The following is a 26,110-nucleotide window of genomic DNA, read 5'->3' on the forward strand; positions in this document are numbered from 1 at the left end:
AACAATGACATTTCAAAGTGAATAAAAGCATATAAAATTCACAACATACAAAAATTATTAATGCTTGAACAGATAGACATGCTCTTATTTGATTATTACACATTGTATGTATGTTTTAAATTACCATAATATACTGCAAAGAGATGCAAAAATATTATCTGAAATGTTTTAAAAAGTATTACATTGAGGTTAATGAATGTAATATGGTACATCTGCACTAGTTTTGAAAATTCTTGTAGAACTATGTATGTAGTTATTATATGATTTAGCAAGTATCTTCAAGCATTTATTCCAAGGAAATAAAAACTTAACATTCATGCAAAAATATGTATATGAATGATCATACCAATTTTATCTGTAAGGCCAAAAAGTAAAACTTTCCCACATGTCTTTCAACAGGTGAATTAGCTAGGCAAATATGCTAGAGCCATACCATTGAATACTACTCAGAAATAAAAATAAACTGCTGATATAAGCAACCCTTTGGATAAATCTCTAGGGAATTAAGCTGAGTGGCAGAAGAGTCTGATCTCTAAACTCATGCTGTAAGATTCCACTCATATAAGAGTTTTGATTTGCAATAAAAATTTGAAATACAGGGTAATAAGCCATTAACAAAACACTTGAGATAATTTATTTAGAAGAGTTCCTTTTTTGCCCAGAATGTTGGAGGTTCCAGTTCATGATCAATTGGCTACATTGCTTTTGAGACTATAACAAGGCTTTTGAGCCTATAGCAAGGCAACATATCATTGCAGCAGCCTGTTGCAGAGTAAAATAAGATAGAAACAAGAATGCAAAGGATACAAGAACCCACAATCACCTGCAAGAGGACACCTACAATTACCTAAAGACTTTCCACAGGCCCTCCCCTCTTAAAGTTTCCACACCTTACCCATGGTGCCACCCCGAGAACCACACATTTAACACATGGACCTGAGCAGGACATTTAAGACGCAAACTGTAGCACACTATTAATGTCTTATAATATTATACTATAATTTTGAAATTATAGTATAATTAGTGGTACAATAGAGACAGCCAAGAAATTGGCTTACACATATATGGCAAATTGAGTTTTAACAATGAAGTAAAGGTGAGGAAATCGAAGAGTGTCTTAGTTTGGGCTACCATGACAAATTACCATAGCCTGGGTAGTTTAATCATTTATTTCCCATGGTTCTGGAGGCTAGGAAATCCAACAGGGTTCTGGTGAGGGCACCTTCTTGGTGTGAAAATGGCCATCTTCTTGTATCTTCACATGGAAGAGAGCATAGAGGGAAAAAGAAAATTCATTTCTCTTTGTGTAAGGCAACTAATCCTATCATGAGAGCCCCAGACTCAAGCCCTAATTACCACCCAAAGACCTCATCTCCAAGGATGGGACTATCATTATTCAAATGAGGGGAGCCTCAAACAATCAGTCTAGAGCAAATAATCTTTTTGAAATGAAAGCATGGTACAATTGGCTAAGTACACGCAAAATAAATAGACTCATACTATGAACAAACAATTATTATAGACATTACTATAAAGAGGCTAAAATCTGAATGAAATGCTAGTTCCATGGGTAATTACTAAGTAATTATATGTGCAATAATAAAACATACATTTTCTAGTCTTAATTTTCTTTTCTAAGTTAAAGTTTTGATTAAATGACAATACTTGACAGGTAAGTATTACAGTATTCAAAATTCTCCATCCCACCCAGCGGCTCAGTGGACTAAAGTACGGAGGAGTTCAAGAGACTATGTTTCTTCCTGTCAGTGAAAAAAGCACTTATCTTAAATCAAGAGTGAAAATATTGCCAATGTCTAAGATACATTTATTGTTATGTTTGTTTTGAGACAAGATATCTCTATGTAGTTCAGGCCGGTGATGAACTTACTATGTAACCAAGGCTGTCCTGGAACTCATGGCGATTTTCCTGCCTCAGCCTCCTAAGTGCTGGGATTTCAGGTGTGTGCCATGACACCCAGTGCCATACTTATTTCTTTCAAGAAGGTGAACTTTTATCCAAATTTTTCTCCTGAGACATTAAAATTTACTCCAGTTAGTAAAATCCAGATATTATCAAGATAATAATCTTCAAAAATTTAGCAATTTAAATTTCAACAGTCTGAAATTTTTATGAGGATGCCTATTTGAAAATGATCCAGTTTTTGCTTTCAAAATATATATTTTATATCGTGTATCACTGAGGTTGAAATGGAGCAAATTAATCCCATCCTACTCTGATAAAAAATGATCATTATCTAAATAATGAACAGAATTTGTAATGGACCATCTTAAATTGATTGTATAGCTTTATAGGCAATGTGCTTTCCAAGTTGCTCAAGCTAACATCTCTCCTAGACATAGACTACAAAATCAACTTCTTTATTCTTACCTTGGCTTGTTTCTGAATTCATCTTCCTTCTTACATACTATAAATCAAGTTTGATCCATATTGAAATCCATACGATGTTTTTAAACTGGTATCTTTATTAATGGCAATATGTAAGTATAAATTCATAAGTAATATTTCAGCAGTCTAGAATCTAAGAGCACTTGTTATGAAGTTCAGTGCTTTAAATAACCATCAGCTTTGGTTGTTTGGCAAGACTGAATATACATTTTTAAATAACATAGAAAAAGCTTGACTAAACAGATTTAGTCATTATTCTTGAATCTTAAATAGTTTAATATTACCATATTGCTATAGCATAAACTATTCTCAGTAATAGAAGGATTCAGCTTTAGGATTTTAAGTTCAGTGGGGTCATTGGTTCATAACATATGCTACTTCCTTTTTACGGAAGCAACTAAGTTCAAACTCTAATAACATGTCCACTAAAACCATGGCAGTTGCTCCTGCTATGTTAACCGGTTGCTTGTGGAGGTTTTTGCCCTGGTGAAATAACAAGTTTTACTAAAGGAGCATAAGAAGGAGAAAAGAACCAAATTACTAATTAAATTTGAAACCCATAAATTCCAGAAATGATAAATACCCAGGAGAATATGGTAATTTGAAATGCCAACTTCATTTTCACTGAACTTCTAAAATTTTTTAATAATCCTTTAATTTTTCACCTTTATGTAAAACTGAAGGTCCACTTTTAATAAAGGCCTCAAAAGAACTCAGATGCAAACTTAGGTATCACATTCTTACATTCAGGAAGCATGGTGTGCACAGCCCAGTTACCAGGTCTCTTTTCATACCCTTGCTGCACCCGTGGCAACACAGAAAAACTGCTATAAATCTCCTCTCAGCCATATACACTTAGCTCTATGTTCTGTACTTGTCCTCTATGTTTTTCTGCTGTTCCTGTTTATATTTGATTTTTGAGGTCGCTCTTGGTTTGAGGTAAAATTCTCAAGCTTAATATTAAAATACTGCTAGGTGATATTATAGTAACAAGTTATAATAAGCAAATTCAAGGTCACTTATTCCTACAAGTTATGAAATTAACTGTCAAAAACCGTCAAAAGAAACATAATCTGTAACTACCTCTTTTGAATATAAGAAGATATTAAATGAGTGTACTGAATAATATGTTAAAGGGTGAAACATTTCTACTATCCCTGCATATTTTCACAGTGATCCTTTATCTTATTACCTTAGAAGTGGTTTCAGATCTCATTGGAGTTTCTTATTGTTTAGTTGATTTGTGGTAAAACAGGAGGAAAAAAAAAAAAACCTTTCTAATAATTTTCAGACTAGCTATTCTTCCAGACGGGAATCTACGGATCCTAAATGCATCTAAATCAGATGAGGGAAACTACGTTTGCAAAGGGGAAAACATCTTTGGTTCTGCTGAAATTGTAGCTTCAGTGTCTGTAAAAGGTAAGAAAATGTAGCTAAATGTTTTGTAGGCATACTTTCATGACCTTATCAGAAGGAAAATAAGATATCACATATATATGTTTACATTTATGTATGTGCATGCTCTTATTTCTAAAATGCATTGCAAATATAGAACAAACAGCCAAATTATCCTTTTCCATCCTTTAAGGAATCAAACAGGAAGGAACTGATTATTAATGGAAATTTGGATATTTTGCTTTGAATAATTTTTTGAGAGGATAAAAAAAGTTTTTCAAAGTTTTATTCACTGTTTCAAAATGTTAACATGAATGCTCACAGAATTCAATTATTTTTCCTCCACCCGAGCTGGTGATCTTGCTCCATGGTAGAGCACATGAATAGCTTGTTGGGAATCTTAGATTGGATCCCCAACACCAAAAAAAAAATTTTTTTTTCTAGCAAAAATAATTCTAGCATCAGTCAGGAATACTCCTTTGTTGCCACTTGGACTGGGGATTTGAAGAACAGAAGTGTAGCAGAGGAAATCAATGAGTGGTGGAAGTATATACACCAGATAAATTGTTACCAGAGCTGTTCATTGATGTTTGCTTCAATGGAAATTTTGTATGTCTTTATTTTAACTTAATAAATATCACTGCTTATATGTTTACTCATTTTAACATAATAAATATCACTGCTTATATGTTTATTCATTTTCTAGTTCTAAATAAACTAAATTTCAAACAAAGAATATTCTTTTGAAACTACATGATTTTGTTTAGTAATAAAATATTTTATATCTTAGGTGGCAGGATTTCTCCAGTTAACAAATATTTTTTACAACTGAACTATATCCTAATATTTTCACTGTGCATATATTAGACAGTCAAATATACTTTGTCCATAAAAATATGAGCATTTTTACTTTCGAAAGGGAAAATATTTGTGGAGGTGAATGATAGTGATGATTCATGACAATGTGAAGTACTTAATGCTAATAACCTGTACACTCAAAAATATGAAACTGTTAATGTTTCTCTGTCCTTAGAAATGAAAATGTAATTATAATAGCCAACACTCTGGAAGCTTAGAAAAGAGTCAAATATCAAGGGAAGGAAATAACATAAGTTAAAAAATGTGTTCATTTATATCCTATATTATCAGGATCCAACCCAATCTTTCATTCTTCCTCTTATTCCTGCTGTGTGTTAATCGTTTTCATAATGAGTTAGTGCTGAAACCACAGATTTTAATAACAAATGTTTTCTGTCAGTCATGTATTAAATAGATACATATTTACTCAGAGCATTTCAATTCTCAAAGTTTAAACTACAGGGTAGTCTGTCACTGTCTTCTCTGATGAAGCACAACTTAAAATCTCATTCTGAGTATTTGGCCTGTACCATCTTAACATTTATAGTGGCATTCTTGTGCTAGAATTGTCTTTGGATATTAAAAGATTTGATAAATGGTTAGGAGAGGTACTTTATCAGGTGCCTATTTTATCTCTACTGTTTGCAAAATTATAAGGTTAAACTCCTTTTTAATCACTATGTCAATCTTCCTGTGGTATCTACACCAAAGAATCTAATTAGTACAACGATAAAATCAAAATCTTGTTTTATCACCTCTGTATTGTATTCAAAACACACCATATTGCAGTCATTTAACCACCCACTTAACCCTGAGACTAGCAGCTGTATTAGCCTTTATTCATTCAGAGTTGCTATAAATCCAGTTTTTAAAAAAAGTTTTTTTTTTAATTTAGCAGAATCACTAGGTGAACAATTTTTTCTCAAGAAACATTTCAAATTTAGTGTTTTTATCTTTTTTATATAGCTCAAGTAACCCAACTATAATCTATCAGAAGTGATATTTTATAACTATCCAGAAGGTGCCTCTTCTACTAGTTTTCTACTCAGAGTTTTGAGGTATTCAAAGCTAGTACAAGTTGGTGTCCCAGTAGGATTTTATTCTCATCCCTGTGAGATACTAATTTGGAAGGAGGTGTTTTCTCTTGCCTCTTATAACTTTTAAGGAAGGGATTTTTTTTCTGTGTTCTTCCCTCTATTATGTGCAGCATTTTCACTGTAAAAATCGTTTTTATTTACTTGATGATCCTTCAAGGATCATAAAGAGGCAGAAGCTGCCATTTTTTCACATTTTTTCCTCCAGAATGATGAATGTAACTTCTAGTTGTTTAGTCTCTTTATCTTTTTGTTCAAGTTGACTTCTGAATAGGGACAGGAACTCTAAAATCTAAAATCATTTGTTCTCTACAAATACATAGTAAAATATCCTACCATCCAAAAAACTACTGTTTCATGTAATAATAATTTAACAATGTGAAAAATCTGGTGCACTTATTTGGAACAGTAAGTATTGTATAGATTCCTTATATTTCTCTATTATTTAAAGTTATGTAAGATGAAGAGAAACACTATATTGATTATGTTATTGTGCCATTAATATATTTTTTGCTTCCTTAGAACCTACAAGGATAGAACTTACTCCAAAAAGAACAGAGTTAACAGTAGGAGAAAGCATCGTCCTTAATTGCAAAGCAATTCATGATGCTAGTTTGGATGTCAATTTCTACTGGACACTGAAAGGACAGCCCATTGATTTTGAGAAAGAAGGTGGACATTTTGAAAACATCAGGGCCGTAAGTTTATACACTTTTACTTTTTGAGTAATAAGTATAGAAATTTTGACACAACTGTATTTTTATCTATGAAAATATAGAAAATATTAGCATGATTAAAACATTTACTTTCTTGCATTATTTTATATCATATGAAACTAAAAATAATTATTTTTAGACCACCAGAAAGAAATCTGGGGTGTTATATGACTCCAGTTTCTTTATTATTTTAATAGAATGTCAATATTCATACATTATATCTCAATGGTTATGTTTTTATATAAAGTGGACACTGTATTGTTTAAAGTGCTGTTAGCAATAATTGTGATACAATATCAGTGAAAGAAGTTGGCCTGTCCTACTCAAGAAGTAGTAATTTTTGGAGATTATTTAATTTCTCACAAACTAGACAGATTACTTCTGCAACCCATAGTCATAAATGCGCATTAGTCTTAAATGAACATGCACCTACACACTTGTTTCTTATCTACCAAATCTTTTCTTTTTAATCTTTTTATATGACTTACCTATGTGACAATCAACCAAACGAAGTGGGAGATCTGTGACCAGGCCCTCTGGAACCATTCTAGTGCCTTAAGTCTATAGCACAGTGAAGAGAGGCCCCTTCTGCAGCATAATGAGCACCACAATGCCGGGTAGCAGAGAAAGATAACAGTACTAAAGGGCAGACAAAGAGAGATTTGGGTTGAATCCTCCTTCTATATTACCAGAAAAGTTGGATATAAATACAGTGTTGTCTAAAACTTCTATTTAAAATGCTGTCACATACTTATAAAACCCCATTTGTTCTTTCCTAAACATTTTTGAGAAGCATTGGAAAAACATAGCTACAGTGAGCTCAAATATTTAAATTCATTTTGGAGTTGGAATGGATTTTACTTTAAAGACTGTGTGATACACACACACAAAAAAATCCGGGGTCCAAATTTAGTAATTCGCTGGGTCAAGTCCCATCTCAATGCCTAATCAGATACATACCAAAAAGCCAGTCATTTGCTTTGACTGGGCCCTAATCTCCTACAGATGTAAAGTGAGAAACTTGAACCAGATAATTTCTAAGATCTCGTCCCTCTGCAGAATTTGATAAATTCATATTAGTAAAAGAGTTAAGAAGGGCTCTCTTTGTTGCATTTGCCAATGTAACCAAAATTAAACACTTCTTTCCAAATTATTCCTTTCATCCTGGCTTACTTTGCAGTTAATTAGAGAAACTTATATGAATAAGGAACGATTACCAACTACATTATTCCCTATCTCATTAAATGAATTAATTTCAATTATTAGTGGCTAAGTTATATGCAAAATATTTACATTATGTTAAACTCTTTTCCTGTAGTTTGTAATTTTTTTCTTCCCTTAACTTGGGTTGATAATTTCTATAAATTTTATAACACGAATGCCATAAAACAGAACCAGTAAAGTGTGACACAAAAATATGCCATTAATAATATATCTTCTTAGGGTTATCTATAACTATACATTTTGAGTGATCAGGCATATAGTAAATATATCTCTAAAATGATTAATGGATTTCCTTCATAGAAGTAATTTCTTTATTTTAAAATATCAAGGGAGAAATGAATGGACTTGGTGAAGTTATAAGAGTTTTTGTTTTTGCCTCTTGAAATAATACCACTTTGGGCTCTTTAATATCTTTCACAAACACCTGCTGTATCCCTCTTTGCATATATGTTTTTGAGAAGTGAATAACTGATCCCTTACTTTAGGCAAATCTATGCAATTGTAAGGCATATTAAAACTAAACTTTAGATTGACAATAATATTTAGCTTTAAGACAATTATCACTTTTAGTATATTGGAATAACATGAACATATGTATGTACCTAAACTTTTTGGTAGATTCAAAACTATAAAGTATAAAAGAAATCTATCACCTATCTCTCAATTACTCAGTTATTCAATACTGAATGGGTCTCAGCTGGCATCAGTGGCATACACTGGAGAGGACATCATTACATGACAAAGAACAGGTAAAAAAGAAAAAAAAAAATTCACTCTGTTCCCCTCCTGCCCTTCAGGTGAAAAATGCTCTGGGAAATATTTTAGGAGGAGGAATAAAATTTTTCTTTATAAGGCAGAATTGGGAGGCCCTTTGGGCTTGTTAATGCTTTCTGTTTGGGAGGTCAGGGGAAGATTCTGGAAGTCAGAGAAGCAGAACAGGTCTCAGAAAACAGTCAATTATGAAAACCTAAGGCCTGCTTTGTGCTCCAAAGATCACAGATACAAGTGTCAAAGACCTAGAGGTATCACCTAAGGGGTCCAAGCTAGTACAGAAGATTAAGACAGCCAAAGGGGACTCAGGAACTTAAGCGGGAATTGGGTATGCCTTAGACTGGATCACTCTCTAGGCCACTGGTGGTGAACCTATGGCATGTGTGCCATAGCCAGCTGTTTATTATCATTGAAAGCCCTAAAAAGCTTGCCATTGGTGCTCTAGGCTAACTACTCCAAAACAGAACCTTGCCAGTAGGTGATTAAATGGTGCTGACTCAGGAGAAAAGGGGACATACTTTAGCACATTACCCTGCATAAGGTAAAATGAATCAACCAAATCTCAGGAGTGGAGAGAAAAAAAGGAAAAGAGAAAGTGTTGTTGATATTTAACATCTTACAAATAAATAAATGTGATGTGATGATATTTGTTAATTTTCAACCAATTGTACTGATGTCTTTTATACACATATATTAGTCGGTAAAACTAGTCAATTTATGTATAGCCTTATATAACATCTATATGCAGTGTGCACTGTCATGTTTTAAAAAAAAAAACTATTGCTTTTGAACTGCATTTCAAGAGCATAAATAAATATGTAATCACATCACATTAAAAAAACAATAGTGTTGCTATGAAAATTAAGTCAAAACATCTGTAACAAAATGCTTCTATTTCTCTTGCCCCCTTTCTTGAGGCCTTGTTTTACAAACCCAACATTTGACTGATTTGGCGTGAATCCATTACCAAAGCCACCACTGAGAGCCCAAGCAATCAATCCATAAACATTTGATCCAATTCTCCAAAATCCCTTGTTTTTGGCAAATGATGTGAATAAACTGAATGTGGCAAATTAGTGAATGTATTCTTATGATTTTTCAGTTCTAACAGCTAAATGCTGTGAGTGATCCAAAGTAAAGGTCCTACTCTCCTAAGACAGAAAAATTTTAGAGGTGAGAGCAGGATGTGCTAGAAATCTGTTACCACAGAGCCCTGCACGCATACACCTGGCAGTAAGACTTGCTATTTGAAGTGAACCTGGATAGGCAGCATTTTGCCAGGGGTTTAGCAGCAACTGCATTTCAGGCAAAAGTGAGCAGGTCAAGAAAAGACAGAAGAGTTTAGTGAATGTCTCCTGAACAAGGAAGAGTTAGTGGTCTGGACAGCACAGTAAGGGTACCTAGTAGACAATAAGTCAATACTTGCTGAATAAATTTAAGGGAAAACAACAAAGCCTTCATTGTAAATGATGTTGGTTTCTGAGCTGCACTATTTGGGTTGTAATTTGAATGTAGAAGGTGTCATACAGTTTGGATTTGCTATTTAGAAGGATAATTTGGACACCTCTGTGGAGCAGGTATTAAGTAGTTTTTGGATTTTACATTCAGTCTAGACTGGTTAACTAGAGGTTGCAACAGGGAGAGAGCCATTATAAGCTTTGGCTCAATAATAACCATCTTGTTACCGAATGAAGGTATTTACAACAATTTGACCCAATTATTTCTGTGGGAATCTCTGCTTCTCTCAGGATGACAGAATAGCACCCGAGTGCTGCCACCTGATCCCCAAGCCACAATCTTAATGAAGGACTGAGGTGACCAGTGTGTCCCAGAGACTTGAAATTTCCTAATTATCCATTTGAGATCTAAGCAAGTATAATCCTTATAATGCATAATGAACTGCTACACTGTTATTATGGCAGCCTGTAATTTGTTGGGGTTTTGACAGAGAAGAAATGTCACACATTTGTCATCAGAATGGTCTGCTCAGTAATTGTCCTTTCCATTGTAAACTTTGCATTATGAACTTGCAAAATTGCAGCTAAATGGACAACCAAGTCCAAATACTGTGTGGTGGTACTGTTTGCATGGTCCCATACATTTACCCAATTCTTTGATGAATGCAGTAATAAGAAATAAAACTTTAAAAAGGCAGGGTAGAGAGTTTGACTCCATATTTTAAGAAGGAAACTGAAGAATACGACTTTTCTAGGGTATACACATGAATTTTAAATTGGGATAAAAAATTAAATGCCGTGTAATTGTAAAGTACATTATGTTGACTCCTTTATAAATTTTCCCTTCTCCATGTTCACTGAAAATCCAGTAAGTGTTCAGCTCTTGTCTATATAAACTATGGGAAATTTTAAAAATGAAAGGAAACTTTGGAGCCAGTCTTCAACAAGCATAAAGATCATACAAGGCATTAATCCTAGAAAAATATAAGCATAAAAATTGTTAAATTTTTATCAGGGAGTCAAGTATTTCTGGAGATCAGAAAAGACCAATATGACCTGTTGCTATTGTGGAGAAAAATAAGACAAAAATTAATCAAACAACCACTGTGTGCCACTCATTGAATGCACATCTGTGTACACACACATGCTCAATGATTCCTCACAACAATATGAAGTAATTGGAGGAGAATCCTACCTGGTTTACATCTTAGATAGAATTAAGATAGGCAAAGCAGACAGAGAAAGATGATCTAAGGTGAGAAAAGATATTGTGTCTTAGAATTATGAGGAATCTTGGAGAATGTTAAGTGTGTCTTAGGCTGACACATAGTCTAGCCTGCAGAATTAGTATCTGCAATAACCTTTCAAGTGATGAGGAATACAGGTAACCCCTGAAGAGTACATTCTTTTACCAATCAGATCAGAATTCCAGCAACTGGAAAGTAGAAATAATGTGAATAACCTGTATTCCAAGTACAGAAATCCAAAGAAAGATGTCTGATTCATATCCATAGTTTTTGTGTATTACTAGATAACACAAGGAGATAGGATAAAAAACCTTAATACCTTGGGAATTTTAAATTAGCTGAAAAGTTCTAGCTCATGTGACTTTTCCTATTATAGATACTTCTGTTTGTAATTTATCTTCTTAGGAATTAGTTTCTACCTCCTGAAAGAGAGGAAGTAAGTCCCAGAATAGAATACACTCAGTGTTCAGCTGGCACCCTTTTCTTTCCTGATAAATGATAGTAGGGCAAGTCAATGAACTCACTGGACACACTGCCAGGGTTTATTAAGGCACAAAGCTATGAGGGCCTCCATACTCTTTCTCATCATCATTGACCTGCATAAGTCCTGGAACCAGGAAATTTATGCAAGAGCAGAAGGTCTGCCAAAGGTACATGTTTCCTTCCGCTCATTCTGATAATTGCCAATATTCATACTTTCAATATGAGCCCCTGCGCCTGAGACCTAACTTCTCACTGTCTGATACAAGACTTGCGCTTCTTCCTAAGTTCCTGCCTCCTGGTTCTTTATCTTGTTCTGAATCCTGGAAACACAGTAGTTCACTAACTTTCTGTTCTCTGCTGCAATCCCTTGACTGTCACATATTAATTTACACCAGTTCCCCATCTTTCACCAAACTTTACAAAAGTCATTATTTTAAGAGAATAGAAATATGCAGCAACCACAAATTAAAACTTATAAACTGACACAGAAACATAGCCTCCAGAAGTCTTAGAATTTTCCGACCATAACAGAAAATCTCTCTTGCACGCTCTCTCTCTCTCTCTCCACACACACATCTCCCTGACCTGTTTAGGTTTTTAAAAAATGCACCTACCCTATCATTTCAATGTAAAAATCATAGAAAATAAGGACGCCCAACTTTTCCAGTATTTGACTCATGTTGTCATGTGCCAAAATATGCCACTTTAATATATGATCCTGCAACATTTTATTCATTAATAAGTTAGCCTCTCAGGTTCTAAACGTAGGGGCTAATACATTGTCTTAGTGTTTATCCCTTTGCACTAAGTATGCTTACAAAATAACTATTCAGACAATTTTGAATGAAAAAGTAAAAAATTTGATACAAATCATTTTTTCATCTTAGCCAACTATATTATTTCAGTTAAGTTTTGTTAGAGGCTCAACTTTTGACAACTGTTTATGATAATTTTTCCATAGCATTACGTATGATGTGCATAATTACTAGTATACCTGCAATGTTCTTTGGTACTGAGTTGCAAGTCCTTTTGTTGTTGTTGTTGTTGTTATTTAATTTAATTTTTGAGGAGAGAGAAAATAAAGCTTTTTGACAGAGAAAGACAATTCTCAAAAAAAATCACATCAATAGCCTAGCTTCTGTGATCTCTGAGGGAAATAAAAGTACCATTCTTTCAAGATTTAGCTAGGACATTTCAAGTTGATTAGGAAAAAATGGGAATGAGAAATAGAAACACCCATTAATCTTTAATAAAATTTTTCTCCTAGACTGTAAAATCCAGATATTAAATCTGCTTTCAGCTCACTAATTCCAGAAATTAAGAAATATTTGCCTGCATCTAGGACCCCACTTACTTTTTTCTCTTTGAAGTTTTGTTTTTCTCCAAAGTTATTTTTATATTCCACGCATATATGAACTCAAACTGGATTTCTATAGTCCTATATTCTCCTTGGGTCGATTGTTTTTCAACCAAGAAATTAATTTATCTAGGATAAAGTGTTTATATCTTTAGAAATGTGACCATTAGTAACCCCAGTGAGTTGTAATTATCATTGTTATTCTTGCTGTTTATTAAACCAAATTCTTACCTAAGTTACATTTAAAAGTATACCGTAACTGTATATTAAAGAGTAATCAATGGATCTTGGCTCTAGAATTATGTTCCCTTCCCAAGCTGACAAAGAATTATTTTTATGTAACAATAAAATTTTATAAATTCTGGATGCTCTACAATTTAACAAATCAGTGTATTCTGAATAAGTGCATAATATCACATTCACTATGGTACAACATTATCACTGTCACTTTCCACTTTTATCAAATATTCAAGTTCAGTTACTGAAATGAGTACCTAAATTATACTCGAGGTCTATAATCTTCTTTCCAATTTCAAGTTTTCACTTAATCAGTTATTTTTATTTACTTATTTTACATTATTTACTTTTTCTTAAACTGCTATTTGTACCTTCATAATTTTAATGAGTACCTCTCTCTCCCTCCTGTTTCCTCACACTCCTCTCATTTACACTGTTCTTATTATGAGCCTGTTCAAATGAACTGAATTAGAAAGGATAAGTAATGTGTCAATTTTTAATGCAGAGCATCTAAGCCAGTAGAGTAGACGCTGTGGAGAGTTGTCCAGATTCCCCTTCACCACTCCTTCCTCAGGTACTGAGAGTACTGCTGGTTGACAGTGCTCAGCTAAGTCCCCCTTGGAAATTCCTTGCAGCCTAAGAGGGTTATCTGACCAAGTTATGCTCTACCCCCAGCCTGTGCCAATGTACAGAACAATGAGTATGCAGGGGTATTATTAAGGCCAGGACTCTTGCCTCAAAGCAAGAAAACTCTGCTGGGTCATCTCAGCTCCAAAGTTCCTTATGGAGCTGGCCGAAACCTTGTGGCTGCATCACAGTTAAACATCACCTCTGCCCAATTCTGTTTTCTTCATTTCATCACAAGTGTTGATCTCTATGATGCTCCCAGTGGATTCTCCCTCTGAGTCTTGTTTTCTGAAAGCCAACCTAAAACAACCATGATAGCAAATGTCATCACTGACACAACTCTAAAAACAGGCATAATAAAAAAAAGCTCTCCTCTATTGAATATCTACAAAAAACCTGGCAATGTGTTAGACCTTTCAAATGTTATTTCATTTACTTAGCATAAATGGTCTATGGTGTAGGAATTTTTTGACAGAATGAAGTGAAATTCAGAAAGATGAACAACTTTCCTAAAAGTAAGCAAGTATTGTTTACAAGAGTTTTTCAAACTAGGACTGACCACAAATATAACACCTTTTATAAAACCTAGAGCATATCTAAAGCAATTCAGCAAGATCAAACTTGAAATTTTTACTTTCTCAGAAAACTTATTATTAATTTACATCATCCTATAAATAATGTTGATAAATATTCTTTATCAATTTAAAATTTGTAAGTCAAACTGTTTCATTTCTAATAAGATTTTCACATATTTATCAGCAATCACTCATTTCTCTAAGTTTTTGCTATGATTTTATATTTATGTATTATAAATTTTTGTTTTTAAATATATATACAGTTTATAATCATGAGCATTTTCTTATCCCATTGCTGAAAGTATCTTTCTGCTCTTAAGATAGCCCTATAGTCAGTTAATCTATTTAGATTAATGGAAAAATTTTAGACAAATTTCTAGGAGTTTGCTTAAGCAAAGAATTATTCACACATTTGGCAGCACTCAGAGCCAGAGAGGTTCAGAGAGCCCTGCCTAGAAGTATGAGCAGCAAGATATTTTAGACCCAGAAGTACAGAAATCTGTCTGGACATGTTGTGACGAATAAGTTGCTTGAGACTGACTGAAACTCAGCTGTGTGTGTATGGGGAGGATATACTCTTAGACTTCCAGTTTGCGTAAACGCTAAGTTAGGTTGCAATTCAGTACCTGTGCAATCAAGATGCAAAGTCACCCTGAGGCAAAACATCATTTGACCTAAGCTGAAATATGTAAGTGGAATTTTACATCATGAAGGGACCTTTTAATTCTTCTCTCACACATCATTTATTTGATTCCCACAGCAGTGTGAGTCAGGTGATGGATAGATACAGAAATTGAGTCCCTGGAAGAGGAGTAAACAAGCTCAAAACCAAGGGGCCTGAGCAAGACAGAACTGTGTGTGACACAGCAAGCATAACCACATAAGATTAATTGGGTTTATGACCTCATTTTCATAAATGACATTCCAAATCTTCTTTGTTGTTTCAAAGTACAAATAGGAAAAACTAAGGGTAGCCATAAATTTTCATTGTGGCTTTTTTGTACTGGGAATCAAACTCAGGCCTTGCACTTGCCAGGCGGACACAGCATTGTGGCTTTCTTAAAAGCAAAGACATAAAGAGATTGGGTTTCTGCTCTGTAAGTCTCACCTCTTTAGCTATACAAATAAGCCTATTTTTATTTTACTTGATCATTATTAAAACATTAAAATCATATGGTCGGTAAGATAAAATTTAAAAACTTCCCATAAAACTCATTGAAAATGCACTGGAAAAACATCTTAAAATATTCCACTACACTTGGCAGATCAGATGTTCTGTGGGTGTGTTTTCCCATTAATTAAAGCTCACTCTTCTGGCTACTGTAATTGTTTCATTTCATAGTATATGAACCCATTTTTATCAATTTCCCTTTTTAGTCTTTCAAAAATTCTCTCAATCTGGATTTGAGATACAACATGTTAAGTTGTGTTCAAAGCTAAAGTTGAGGTGAAGAATTTAGAGTATAAGATTTCAACTCTTCTTCTAAAGAAAATATTATCCACATCTGAAACATTTAAAATTATACCTGTTATTTCTGAGGATGTATTTACAGCACTGTTGGTGTTTCATGTGAATTTTTTGGCAACCAAAATCCAGTTTTCAAGTCATATAGCTGGAAAAGTCTCAGATTCATCTGTTTTCCTCAACCTTATATTCAGTAATTTTAAAATTCTGTTAAATTCTGCCTTGAATCTATTGATTCCTCTTCCCCATTTCTAGGATTAAGTCCTATTCTCAGCACTAATTTCTAGTGCTTTCATCTCACCATCCTTTACACTGTAATCACAATCATTAAGATCATTTTAACAAGAAAGTTTTATCATTCTACACTTTTCCATCTCAAATAATTACATAAAAGCATGCATATAAACACACACACACTCCATCCTGTATTCCAACCTACTTCCCTGTTATCATCTACCATTTTTCCTTCAACTTTTGTTTTCTTTTTATTTTATGACAAAATAAAACAAATTTTCATAAGCACATAATAATGACAATAATGGGCCTGGGATTTAGCTCAGTGGTTCCACTGCCTGCCTCACAAGCGCAAGGTCCCGAGTTAGATCCCCGGTACCAAAAAGAATAACAATAATTACTACACTGTATACCATTATCTTTGAAGAAGATTCTCAGTATAAGGCATAAACCAAAAAGATTCTTACAAAACAGATAACACAAACTTTCTTTTCAATGAACTAAGATAAACTATTAGTATAAGTGAAACAAATTAGCATATATATTGAAATATTAAAACAAACAAATATATAATTTGAAGTATTTGAACTTCTATTTTCTATTTATATAGTATTTCTCATATAAGAGAAACCATGTGATATTTGAGCTTTATTTTACAACAAAGCATCATAATTCTCTGAAAATACCATGTTTCACAGGTTGATCCACTGCCAGGTATACTCATCCCTGACTTGTAAGCTGTGCAAACTCCCACGTTTCCCTCAAGATTTAACCTTGAATTCCTTCTCCAGTGCTTCCATTACACCACCTGCATACTCCACCAGGCCAAATATCCAGTGCCCTTGTTCTCTCCTCTTCTAGCCCTTACAAGTCCAAAAGTTAGGAAAGTATTTTTTCCCTAAACTCAACATAGTACCTGGTGCACATTATTGAATACATATAGTTGCCCAGTGGAGGTAGAAGTATAGGAACTAAAACTTCACCATATAAAGTAAGTTATCAAGAAACAAGTATTGATTATAATGGTGAAATTTTTTTAAAAATGTATTTAACAGAGGAAATTTGCTAACTTCTTTCATAATTGAGGATGTCAGTGATTATTTTTGTTCATTTTACTTCACATTAAAATTTAAATATTTTTAATATTGTACTAAAAGTAAGTGATTTATAAATAATAATCACAGACATTCTTCCTTTTCTTTTTTTTTTTTTTTGGTGCCAGGGATCGAACTTGGGTTTTTGCGCTTGCAGGGCAGGCAGGGGAACCACTGAGCTAAATCCCCAGCCCAATCACAGACATTCTTAAAAGAGAAAAATACAGTGGAATCTAGTTCATAATGTTGCAGAAAAACTGATATGTTTTATATACTTTGTACTATTCTAAAGAAAATCCCCTCTGTATGAAGGAGATATAATTTTACCTATAGAGTGATGAAATCTGTAATATAATAAGAACATTAATACTAGAATTTTTATCTTGTTGGAAATATGTGTAAAAGAAGAATTTTTCTCTTTTGTTTTTTCCAAAGCCTTGAAAAATAAGACTATCCATTTTATTTAATATCATATACACTTTAGAATTTTTATAAGCAAATGAGAAGTTTTACATTTTGAAATATTATTATATGTGTTACATTTTACATTGACTACTATATTATTTCTCAAAGTGATTTCAAAGAGTTTGGTTTTGAGAAGCCTATATTTACAAGACATCTTTGGATTTCTACCTTTACTTTACAATTTCTGCTTCTGTGTGTGTTTTGTACTAAATTCTAAAGGATACAAAAATGTTACAATGTATTTAGCTTTTAGCTCTCAAAAATCCCCATGAAATTCTTTCATGGACTATTTTTTATCATATCACAATATACAAGTCTATATTTAGTAACTCAATACGGTAGCACCTCAAAGATGTCTTCTCCCTCAGAAAGGGATATTTTAGAAATAACTATTGGACCATTATTCACTTTCTTTTTCTGATATCCCTTGTATAACAGAAAAGGAAAAGATCAAGTTAGAGAATTTAGGAAGTTTGACACTGTTATGTTTAATGAACGAGTGACAGCTCTAAAGACTATTTCTCAGTGTACAATATATGAATTCTGAATTTATCTCAGTTCCATAAATATTAATCAAGTTACCCACTACACACTGATTTAGGAATGGAGAATTCTCTAATACTGGAATAACAAACATTCCATGGGAAATATATAAATATAGCTAAGATCAAGCGCTACCTTTAAGAAGCTTAGAATCTTACAGAGGAAAGAAATATAAAGTGATATATAACAAGAGCAATGGAAGAAGTATGTGCAGGGAGCTCAAAGTTACACATGCTACAACCTGAAAAAGCAGAGCAGACTTCAGAAACTAACTAAATAGCAAAGCCTCTTCTTAAAAGTGAATAAAGAATTTTGTAGGCAAAGCATGGACAAAAGGCAGAAGGCAGAGACTGAGCATGATACTAAGATTTGTTTACTAAATCCTCAAAACAAATTATCACCTTACAGTTAAGCTAACCTCGGTTAATATTACTATACAGTAGTAATTCTGTTTTAAAGATGGTTTCTCAATAAACTTAATGAATAAAAAAATGAGAAAAAAGATGGCTTCTCATATCACCTATGAAAGTTCAACAAATGACCATGATTTTTCATAGTTTCAATTATACCAAATTACATATACCAAGGAAAATTAGTCCCAGGAACAAATTATATGTTTCCTACCATAAGTATATGTGTTTTACATAAATTTACATCTTGCCAGAAGGTTTTTGTGAGGTATATAAAATAGAAATTAACTAATACAATGTTAAAATTAATATTCAAGGTCATTGAGATAATTCCCTAAGTACTGCATGACTGTTTTTTGAGGGAATGCTTGTTATTCTAAAGGCAGGTCTAAGACTAAAATTCAGTTATGAAAAACAGAAACTAACATCAAAAATTCTATTTCCAACCACACTTTTTCATTTACTAAACTATAACTTTTTTCAGGATAATGTTATTTATCTTGCTTGCTATTCCAGCATTTGGCATTATTTTGTAAATAAAATTATAAGTGTGTGTTAAATAAAATATTTGTACAGTTAATTGTGTAAATAATAAAATTTTATATTCTCATACATAGGTCTTTTCCTTCTTTCATATCTGCTAAACTACCACACAAAAATGTGAAACTCGTTCCCTGTAAAAACTCTTAATGGTTAACTGTGATGTGTACAGCACTGACCAGGACTGGGAATAAATAGATTAATTAAGCATGCTCTCTTCCTTCTAGAGCTCTTAGTCTAGCTTAACAGACATTTAAACAACTGTTTGATAGGATAACCTTTATACTATTAAAACATCAAAGAACCTTTGGAAGACAAATTTGAATTTATTTTTAGGGGAGAAGTTTTGAGACAGGATCCTACTATGTGAACGCACCATGTTCACTTCCAGTGTTCCTCCAGTCTTACAAGCAAGTGTCACCACACCCACCTAGAGATTTGAATTAACCAGCTATGTCATGAGCAGAAAAGCTTATATTCAATTGAATTCAACTAAACTCTTTACTAAATGTTATTCACTCAACTACTACAAGGTAATATGATAATTCTTAAATTATCTTAAAATCAGTTGTTTCTTATTACATGCCTTAAATATTCTATAAAACTAAAGGAACTATTAGAAGCAACTTTAGCTACAATAATTTAGAGTGCATTAACTATGATGGTAGGACATTGTAATAAAAAGTACAACACATTTTCAACCACATTTATTTTATCAAAATTCTAAATCATCCACTGATCTGTTTCATTTTTAGATTTTAGGTGTTAAGGTATAAACATCTTTAATTGTTTCAATATCAATTAATACAAATGTATTTTCACATCTCTAGTAACTATAAAAGAGGAATTAAGGATGTTATTCTGAATATAGAAATGTGAATATTAAAGAATCTCTGTCATTTAGCTTTCCTTGCAAAACAAATCTTACAAAACCTTAGTGACTTCAAATGACTATTGGATTAATGATCCTATGAGTTGGTGATTTGTGCTGGGTTCAGTGAGACTCATTATACATCTATAGTTAGCTGACAATCAACTTCAAGGTGTGAAATTGTACAAAATGTGTTTGATATACAGAGAATTTTTAATTAAAAATTATTGCAGTAAGATCACATTGCCATCAAGCTCCCTCAAAATATTGGTCACTTTGAACACACATTCTTACCCATCATTCTTACCACTTTCTGAAGCAATTCTGGAAGTCCTCTTTTGTGTCTTTAATTACACTGTCATGACTGCCTCAGTGACCTGAGCTGAATGAAAATATTTACATTTTCATAGTCATTTTGACCTTGGGGAAGAGCTACAAGTTGCATGGTGTCAGTTCGAGTGAATAAGGTGGATGAGGACACCCTTATTCTGAGCCTGCTTATCCTTTGCATGGCATTTGGCACCACCATTCATTGTATTTTTGATTATATCTCAAAAAGACACCAAAGAGGACTTTCAGAAATGTTTCAGAAAGTGGCAAAAAGTGAGGAAAGCATTTTGAGGAGGATTAAAGACAATGTTCATTTTCTGTAATTGTTTTAATTTAAACATTCATTGTATATTTTGATCACAAGTTGTATGTGTCAGCCAGCTGTTGGCTGAAGCAACCTGTGCAACTGGACCACACGTTTCTCATCATCCACCAGAATAGACCAGCCTCCTTTAGATGTATCTATCAGGATTCTAAGATCCATGAGTAGAAGTGTCAAAACCCTTTAGACCTTGACTCAAAATATTTTGTGTCATGTCTGCCCCACTATATCAGTTAAAAGAAGTCATGAGGCTGTTCCAAATAGAAAGGTTGGAGAAATATATTCTACCTCGTTAGGAGGAACTACAAGATATTGTGACAAATTTTTAAATCCACCATCATCTGTCCTCTGGCCAGTTTTATTTTTTCCAACTTGCAGCCCTTATCCTAAGATCTACACAAGTTTTAATCATTGTTCTAAATTTATCTGTCTATTGGTTTTGGCTGGAAATCAAATTCTCCAAGTTTTATGGACCAATCTATAGGTCAAAGAGTTGAGGTGGACTCTTGATGCTGATTGCTGTTGGTTTCAACTGGTCTCATCTATACATCGGTAATCAGATATCCGGTCTAGGAGCTGTTTGAGGGAGGTGACAACTAGGATGTCTTGTCTCTACTATAAGTGGTCTCCAACCATGCAGCAAGTTAGAAGTTATGTCACATGGTTGTCATAGGTTTCAAAATATCAATCTCCAATACACACACACACTACAAACATTTGTACATTCCATGTTTGCTAATGTCTCATTGACCAATGAAAGTCACTTAGTGAAGCACAATATCAGGTATTATCCAAGGGCATGGATCCAAGAAGTCTTGAAAAACTCTGGGGTCATTACTGCAGCAATTTGCCACGCAATCTAAACAGTTATCAGTGCTCCTGATCCAGTGCTAACTGGTCCTTCAACTTCCATGGTTATTTCATCCTTAACTAAAATCTACATTATATATGCAGTGTAATGAGAAAGGAGGAAACAACCTTTGGGAAAATAATAACTTGCACAAATCTAAAACTTACAAATGTTGTTGTTATCAACATAGGTCGATATTTTAAATTAAATTAACCTATCACTATCTAAATTGGCTCTTTCTTATTGAACTAAGTAAACCCAGCCAAAGCACTTAATGTGGTCATTTTCCATGTTTTGTGGTAATGCTAGGAAATTTTAAATAATTTACTTGATAATAGAAAATTTTCAGTGGTTAGAAAGAAATTAATAGAAACACACTTTATTGGAAAAATGAATAGATTAATAGGTAATTGGCAAAATAGCTTATTTTAAAGACAATTACAATATTTGCTATCTTGCCTGTCCTAAAACAGTGCATTAAATAGTTCTACCAGAATTTTTTCTGACTTCTATTCTTTTACTGTACTTTGATATGATCAAGAAGGTTTATTTAATATACTCCTCTAAAAAATATCTAAAACAAAAATGAAATGTGCTAGATATTCCATTCCCAGAACAAATTCACAGGCTCTTTTAGTCAGCATGTTCCAGCTATTTTTCATTAATGAATGAGTGTCATTATGTCCTATTGTTGACCTCGCTATAGCTTGAACTATAGAAGACAATGAAAACATTTATGAAAATTTCAAAATCAAAAATTAAAGTTGTTATATAAATCTAAGATAATAGAAGAGTAATCTGAGAGTGTTTAGATTTTTTTTAAATCTAAATTCTTATTTTTCAGTATTTCTATTTCCTATGTCACTATGTAGATTATTGTGCTTGTAACTATGGTTCTGAGTTATAATAAAGAAGTATACAGATTGTAAGATATGATTGTGTTCTTCAAGAACTCAAAATATTTTAAGAGATTTTAAAACATATTTGAAAATAAAAAGCAAACATGACTAAAATATTAAGGAATTCAAGCTCTGACAGTTTATAATGTGTTTATTTCACATTAGACAATTTGATTGAATTCCTTAGTCACACATAAATTATTTTTATGAACAAAATGACAGGAAATTAGTTTTCTGTAGCAGTTTTTAATAGAAACTACCAATGAACCCCATGAATCCCATCATAACTAATAATATGAGCATATTATCTCAATACATGACATTGAGAGGATTTTATAAACCAACTTAATTGAATGGCGTAATTTACCAAAACATAACTCAATATGGATTGTGTATTGGTCTGCATAGAAACCACATGTGCAGGCAATTTTAAATAAATGTAACTGAATATTTCTAGGTAATCAAGACATTGTATAATGTGATGGAATAACCCGAGAATAAAGACTCATTTTTTTGCTTTTTTAAGATACTTGAAGTGATAAGAAATGAAAAGACTTTATAAGGACATAACCTGTTAAGTAATCAAATATTTCAAAATACATTATTATACACAACTAAAAATACAGAAAACAAAAATGTCTATAAAATCTGAGCAAATACATTGGAAACCTGATTTGTGTGTCACTGAAACCCAATCAGTAATTTTAAAACCAGTCCTTGAAAAATTAATATTACAATTGTCAAAATGAAACACAATTCACCTTTACCAAGAAAATCCAAAAGTTAGCTTCAAGATGATGTCAGTTTTTTAAAATTTAAGTGGACAGATCTTAACAGAAATAATTGCCCTTATTTCCTAATGGCACTATAATTCCAAATAAAGACAAAATTGTTAATCACCTTTGGGCATCCTGGAGATGTGAAATTCTAGTCCAATCTGAAGGTCCAAAGAGTAGTTATAAAATGTTATTTTCTATGCATCTAGACAATCTTCAATAGCCATTGAGTTCTCGTTTAGTATCATAAACTTTGTATTTATTATATTATCAATGCCACCCAGAGAGTAATGTTCAAAGCAATATAACAAGATATTAGTGATTTGAAATAGTTTCTTGTACTTAAATTATTCTGCTGGATTGAATAGGTAAAGAGAGCGAATAATAGTGAAGAGAACTTTGCAATACTTTCTGCAAGATTGCTAAAATGGGACCTTTCCAAAAAAATTTAAAAGAATATGTAGGGAACAATGTCAAATAAAGACCAACATAATCAAACTATAGATCTCCATACTGATTTCCATAGTGGTTGCACCAGTCTACACTCCCACCAGCAGTGGAGCAGGGTTCCTCTTTCCCCACAGCCCCGCCAGCATTTGTTATTGGTTGATTTCATGATAGCAGACATTCTTTCTGGAGTGAAGTGGAATCTCAGTGTTGTTTTCATTTGCATTTCTCCAATGACCAGTGATGTTGAACATTTTTTCATGTATTTATTTGCTATTTCTATTTCCTTGTCTGAGAAATGTCTGTTCATTTCAGAAGCCCATTTTCAGATTGGGTCTTTCAATTTGGGAGGTCTGATCTTTTTAAGTTCTTTATAGATTCAAGATAGTAGACCTTTGAGGAAAAGCAGGTGAAGATTTTTTCCCACATTGTGGGTTGTCTCTTCACACTGCTGGTGGTTTCTCTTGGAAGTCTCATTTGACCCTGCTATTCCACTGCTGGGAATCTTCCCCAAAGAATTAAAAGAATCATACCACAGTGATATATGTGCACCCATGTTCATAGCAGCACAGTTTGTGATAGCTAAAACTTGGAAACAGCCCAAATGCCCATCAACTGGAGATTGGATAAAGAAAATGTGGGTTTTTTAAATAAAATGGAGTATTACTCAGCCATAAAAAATGAGAAATTGGAGACATTTATAGCTAAATGGATGTACATTGAGGCGATACTCTTAAGTGAAATAAATAGGTATTTATACACATGTATAAATACCGATTAGTTTCTCTGGTGTGAGAAACTGAAAGTGTAAATGGGGAATAAAATGTATGATAGGTAATGTGAAATAGGAAGAAAAGAGGCAAAGGGGAAGGAAGTGGGAAGGGTAGGAGAAAGGAAAGAAGGGAATGGAATTAATATGAGAAAATGGAAAAATAGGAACAAAATCTTTGTAAATAAGGAGGAATGGGGGTGTTGAAGGGAGGGCTGGGCAAGGGTGAAAGATGGGAATCAAGAGAGATTATGTAAAGGTGCAAATTTCCAACAATGAATGTCATTATATTGTATACCTAAAATGTACCAATGATTAGAATGAATAATTGATAATGCAAAATAGGAAGAAAAGTTCCAAAGGGGTAAGGGTAGTGGGAGGGGCAGGGGAAAGGAAAGAAGGGAAAGGAAAAATGATGAGAAATGGAAAAAAATGGAAATAAAGTCTTTGTAAATAGGGAAGGGTGGAGGGGGTGAAGGGAGGGCTAGGAATGGGGGAAAAATAAGAAGATGTATCATGTAAAGGTACAAGTTCCCAATGAGAAATGTAAATGTGTTGTATACGTAAAATGTACCAATTAAAGAATTTAAGAAAAAAAAACAAAACTATAGATCACTCACATGCAACCACCATGTTAGTCCAGTCTTATTTTAAGAAAAAGAAATCAAACTCCTTTTTAACAGATTCTTTAGGAAGACCCTGAGTCTTACAGGCAGAATCATTAAAAGAGTGAGTTCTAAATGACCATCCAGTCATAAACAGAAGGTAGTTTTTACTTGGACAAAGTAATAAAAAGAGTTGCTTATCAGATATGATTAGACACACAAACTGATTAATATATATCTGTAGTTGATGATAATTACTTTGTGTGTCTCTATGGTAACTGTATCCACCAGCTCTCAAAGTTTTCCATTTCTCTTAGAATTAAGATAGACTGCATTTTTCATAACTATGTAAGTAGCAAAACCTTGTCATAGATCATTTGAAAGTACTACAACTAAAAAAAAAAAGTAAAAATCACTTGAACACATACTACTTTAAGATAATCTCCACTAATATTTCTAACCATGTTTTTATGTATCTCTTCAGGCATAAAAGGACATTACACTTTACATAGGTGAGATAATAGCATGAGTGTTGCTTTTGAAAGGATACCTTCCTTTCCCCCTGCTATTATCCTGTCATGGCAGTATCTACCACACCTAATTCACCTTTTTAATATCCAAATAAAGGTTCTACATTTCATCTGTCTTATTCTATCTTAGTTTAATCCTAGACAAGTGTACACATGAAAAGGCACATTTTTATTATTTTATGAAAATTGAATCATGGTTTACATATTTTTCTATATCTTCTTATTCCATAATAGTTTTGAAAATTCCTTCACATCACACAGTATAATTCTAGTTTGTTCTTTTCAATAGATTCAAAATATTCCATAATATGACTGTACTTCAATTTATTTGCCCATTGTCTTATTTGTAAATATTGAAACATTGTTTCCAGTTTTAAAAGATTATAAACAATGCTCCAGAAAACATCTATATTCTCGAATATCAACAGTTTCTTCACTAAGGGACAGATTCCCAGAAAGAAACTGCACGGTCAAAGATAAAGCTATTTTTAACTTAATTAAATACTGCCAGA

At 33.1% G+C, this 26,110-nt stretch overlaps 1 protein-coding gene across 22 annotated transcripts in view; it reads left to right on the plus strand.

Annotated features, from left to right (window-relative positions):
• Positions 1–26,110, plus strand: part of Cntn5 (contactin 5) — a 1,206,007-nt gene that overhangs the window by 1,054,981 nt on the left and 124,916 nt on the right. For all 22 annotated transcript variants that reach the window (XM_087212119.1, XM_087212127.1, XM_087212125.1 and 19 more), the window contains 2 exons: positions 3,699–3,826; positions 6,277–6,452. In XM_087212119.1, the coding sequence (XP_087068245.1) occupies positions 3,699–3,826; positions 6,277–6,452 (304 nt within the window). The remainder of the gene's footprint in view (positions 1–3,698; positions 3,827–6,276; positions 6,453–26,110) is intronic.

The sequence above is a fragment of the Heterocephalus glaber genome, unplaced genomic scaffold (assembly GCF_053883595.1).
Source record: "Heterocephalus glaber isolate CG9 unplaced genomic scaffold, H.glaber_assembly_v1.0 deba00001429, whole genome shotgun sequence".
NCBI classification, from domain to species: domain Eukaryota; kingdom Metazoa; phylum Chordata; class Mammalia; order Rodentia; family Bathyergidae; genus Heterocephalus; species Heterocephalus glaber.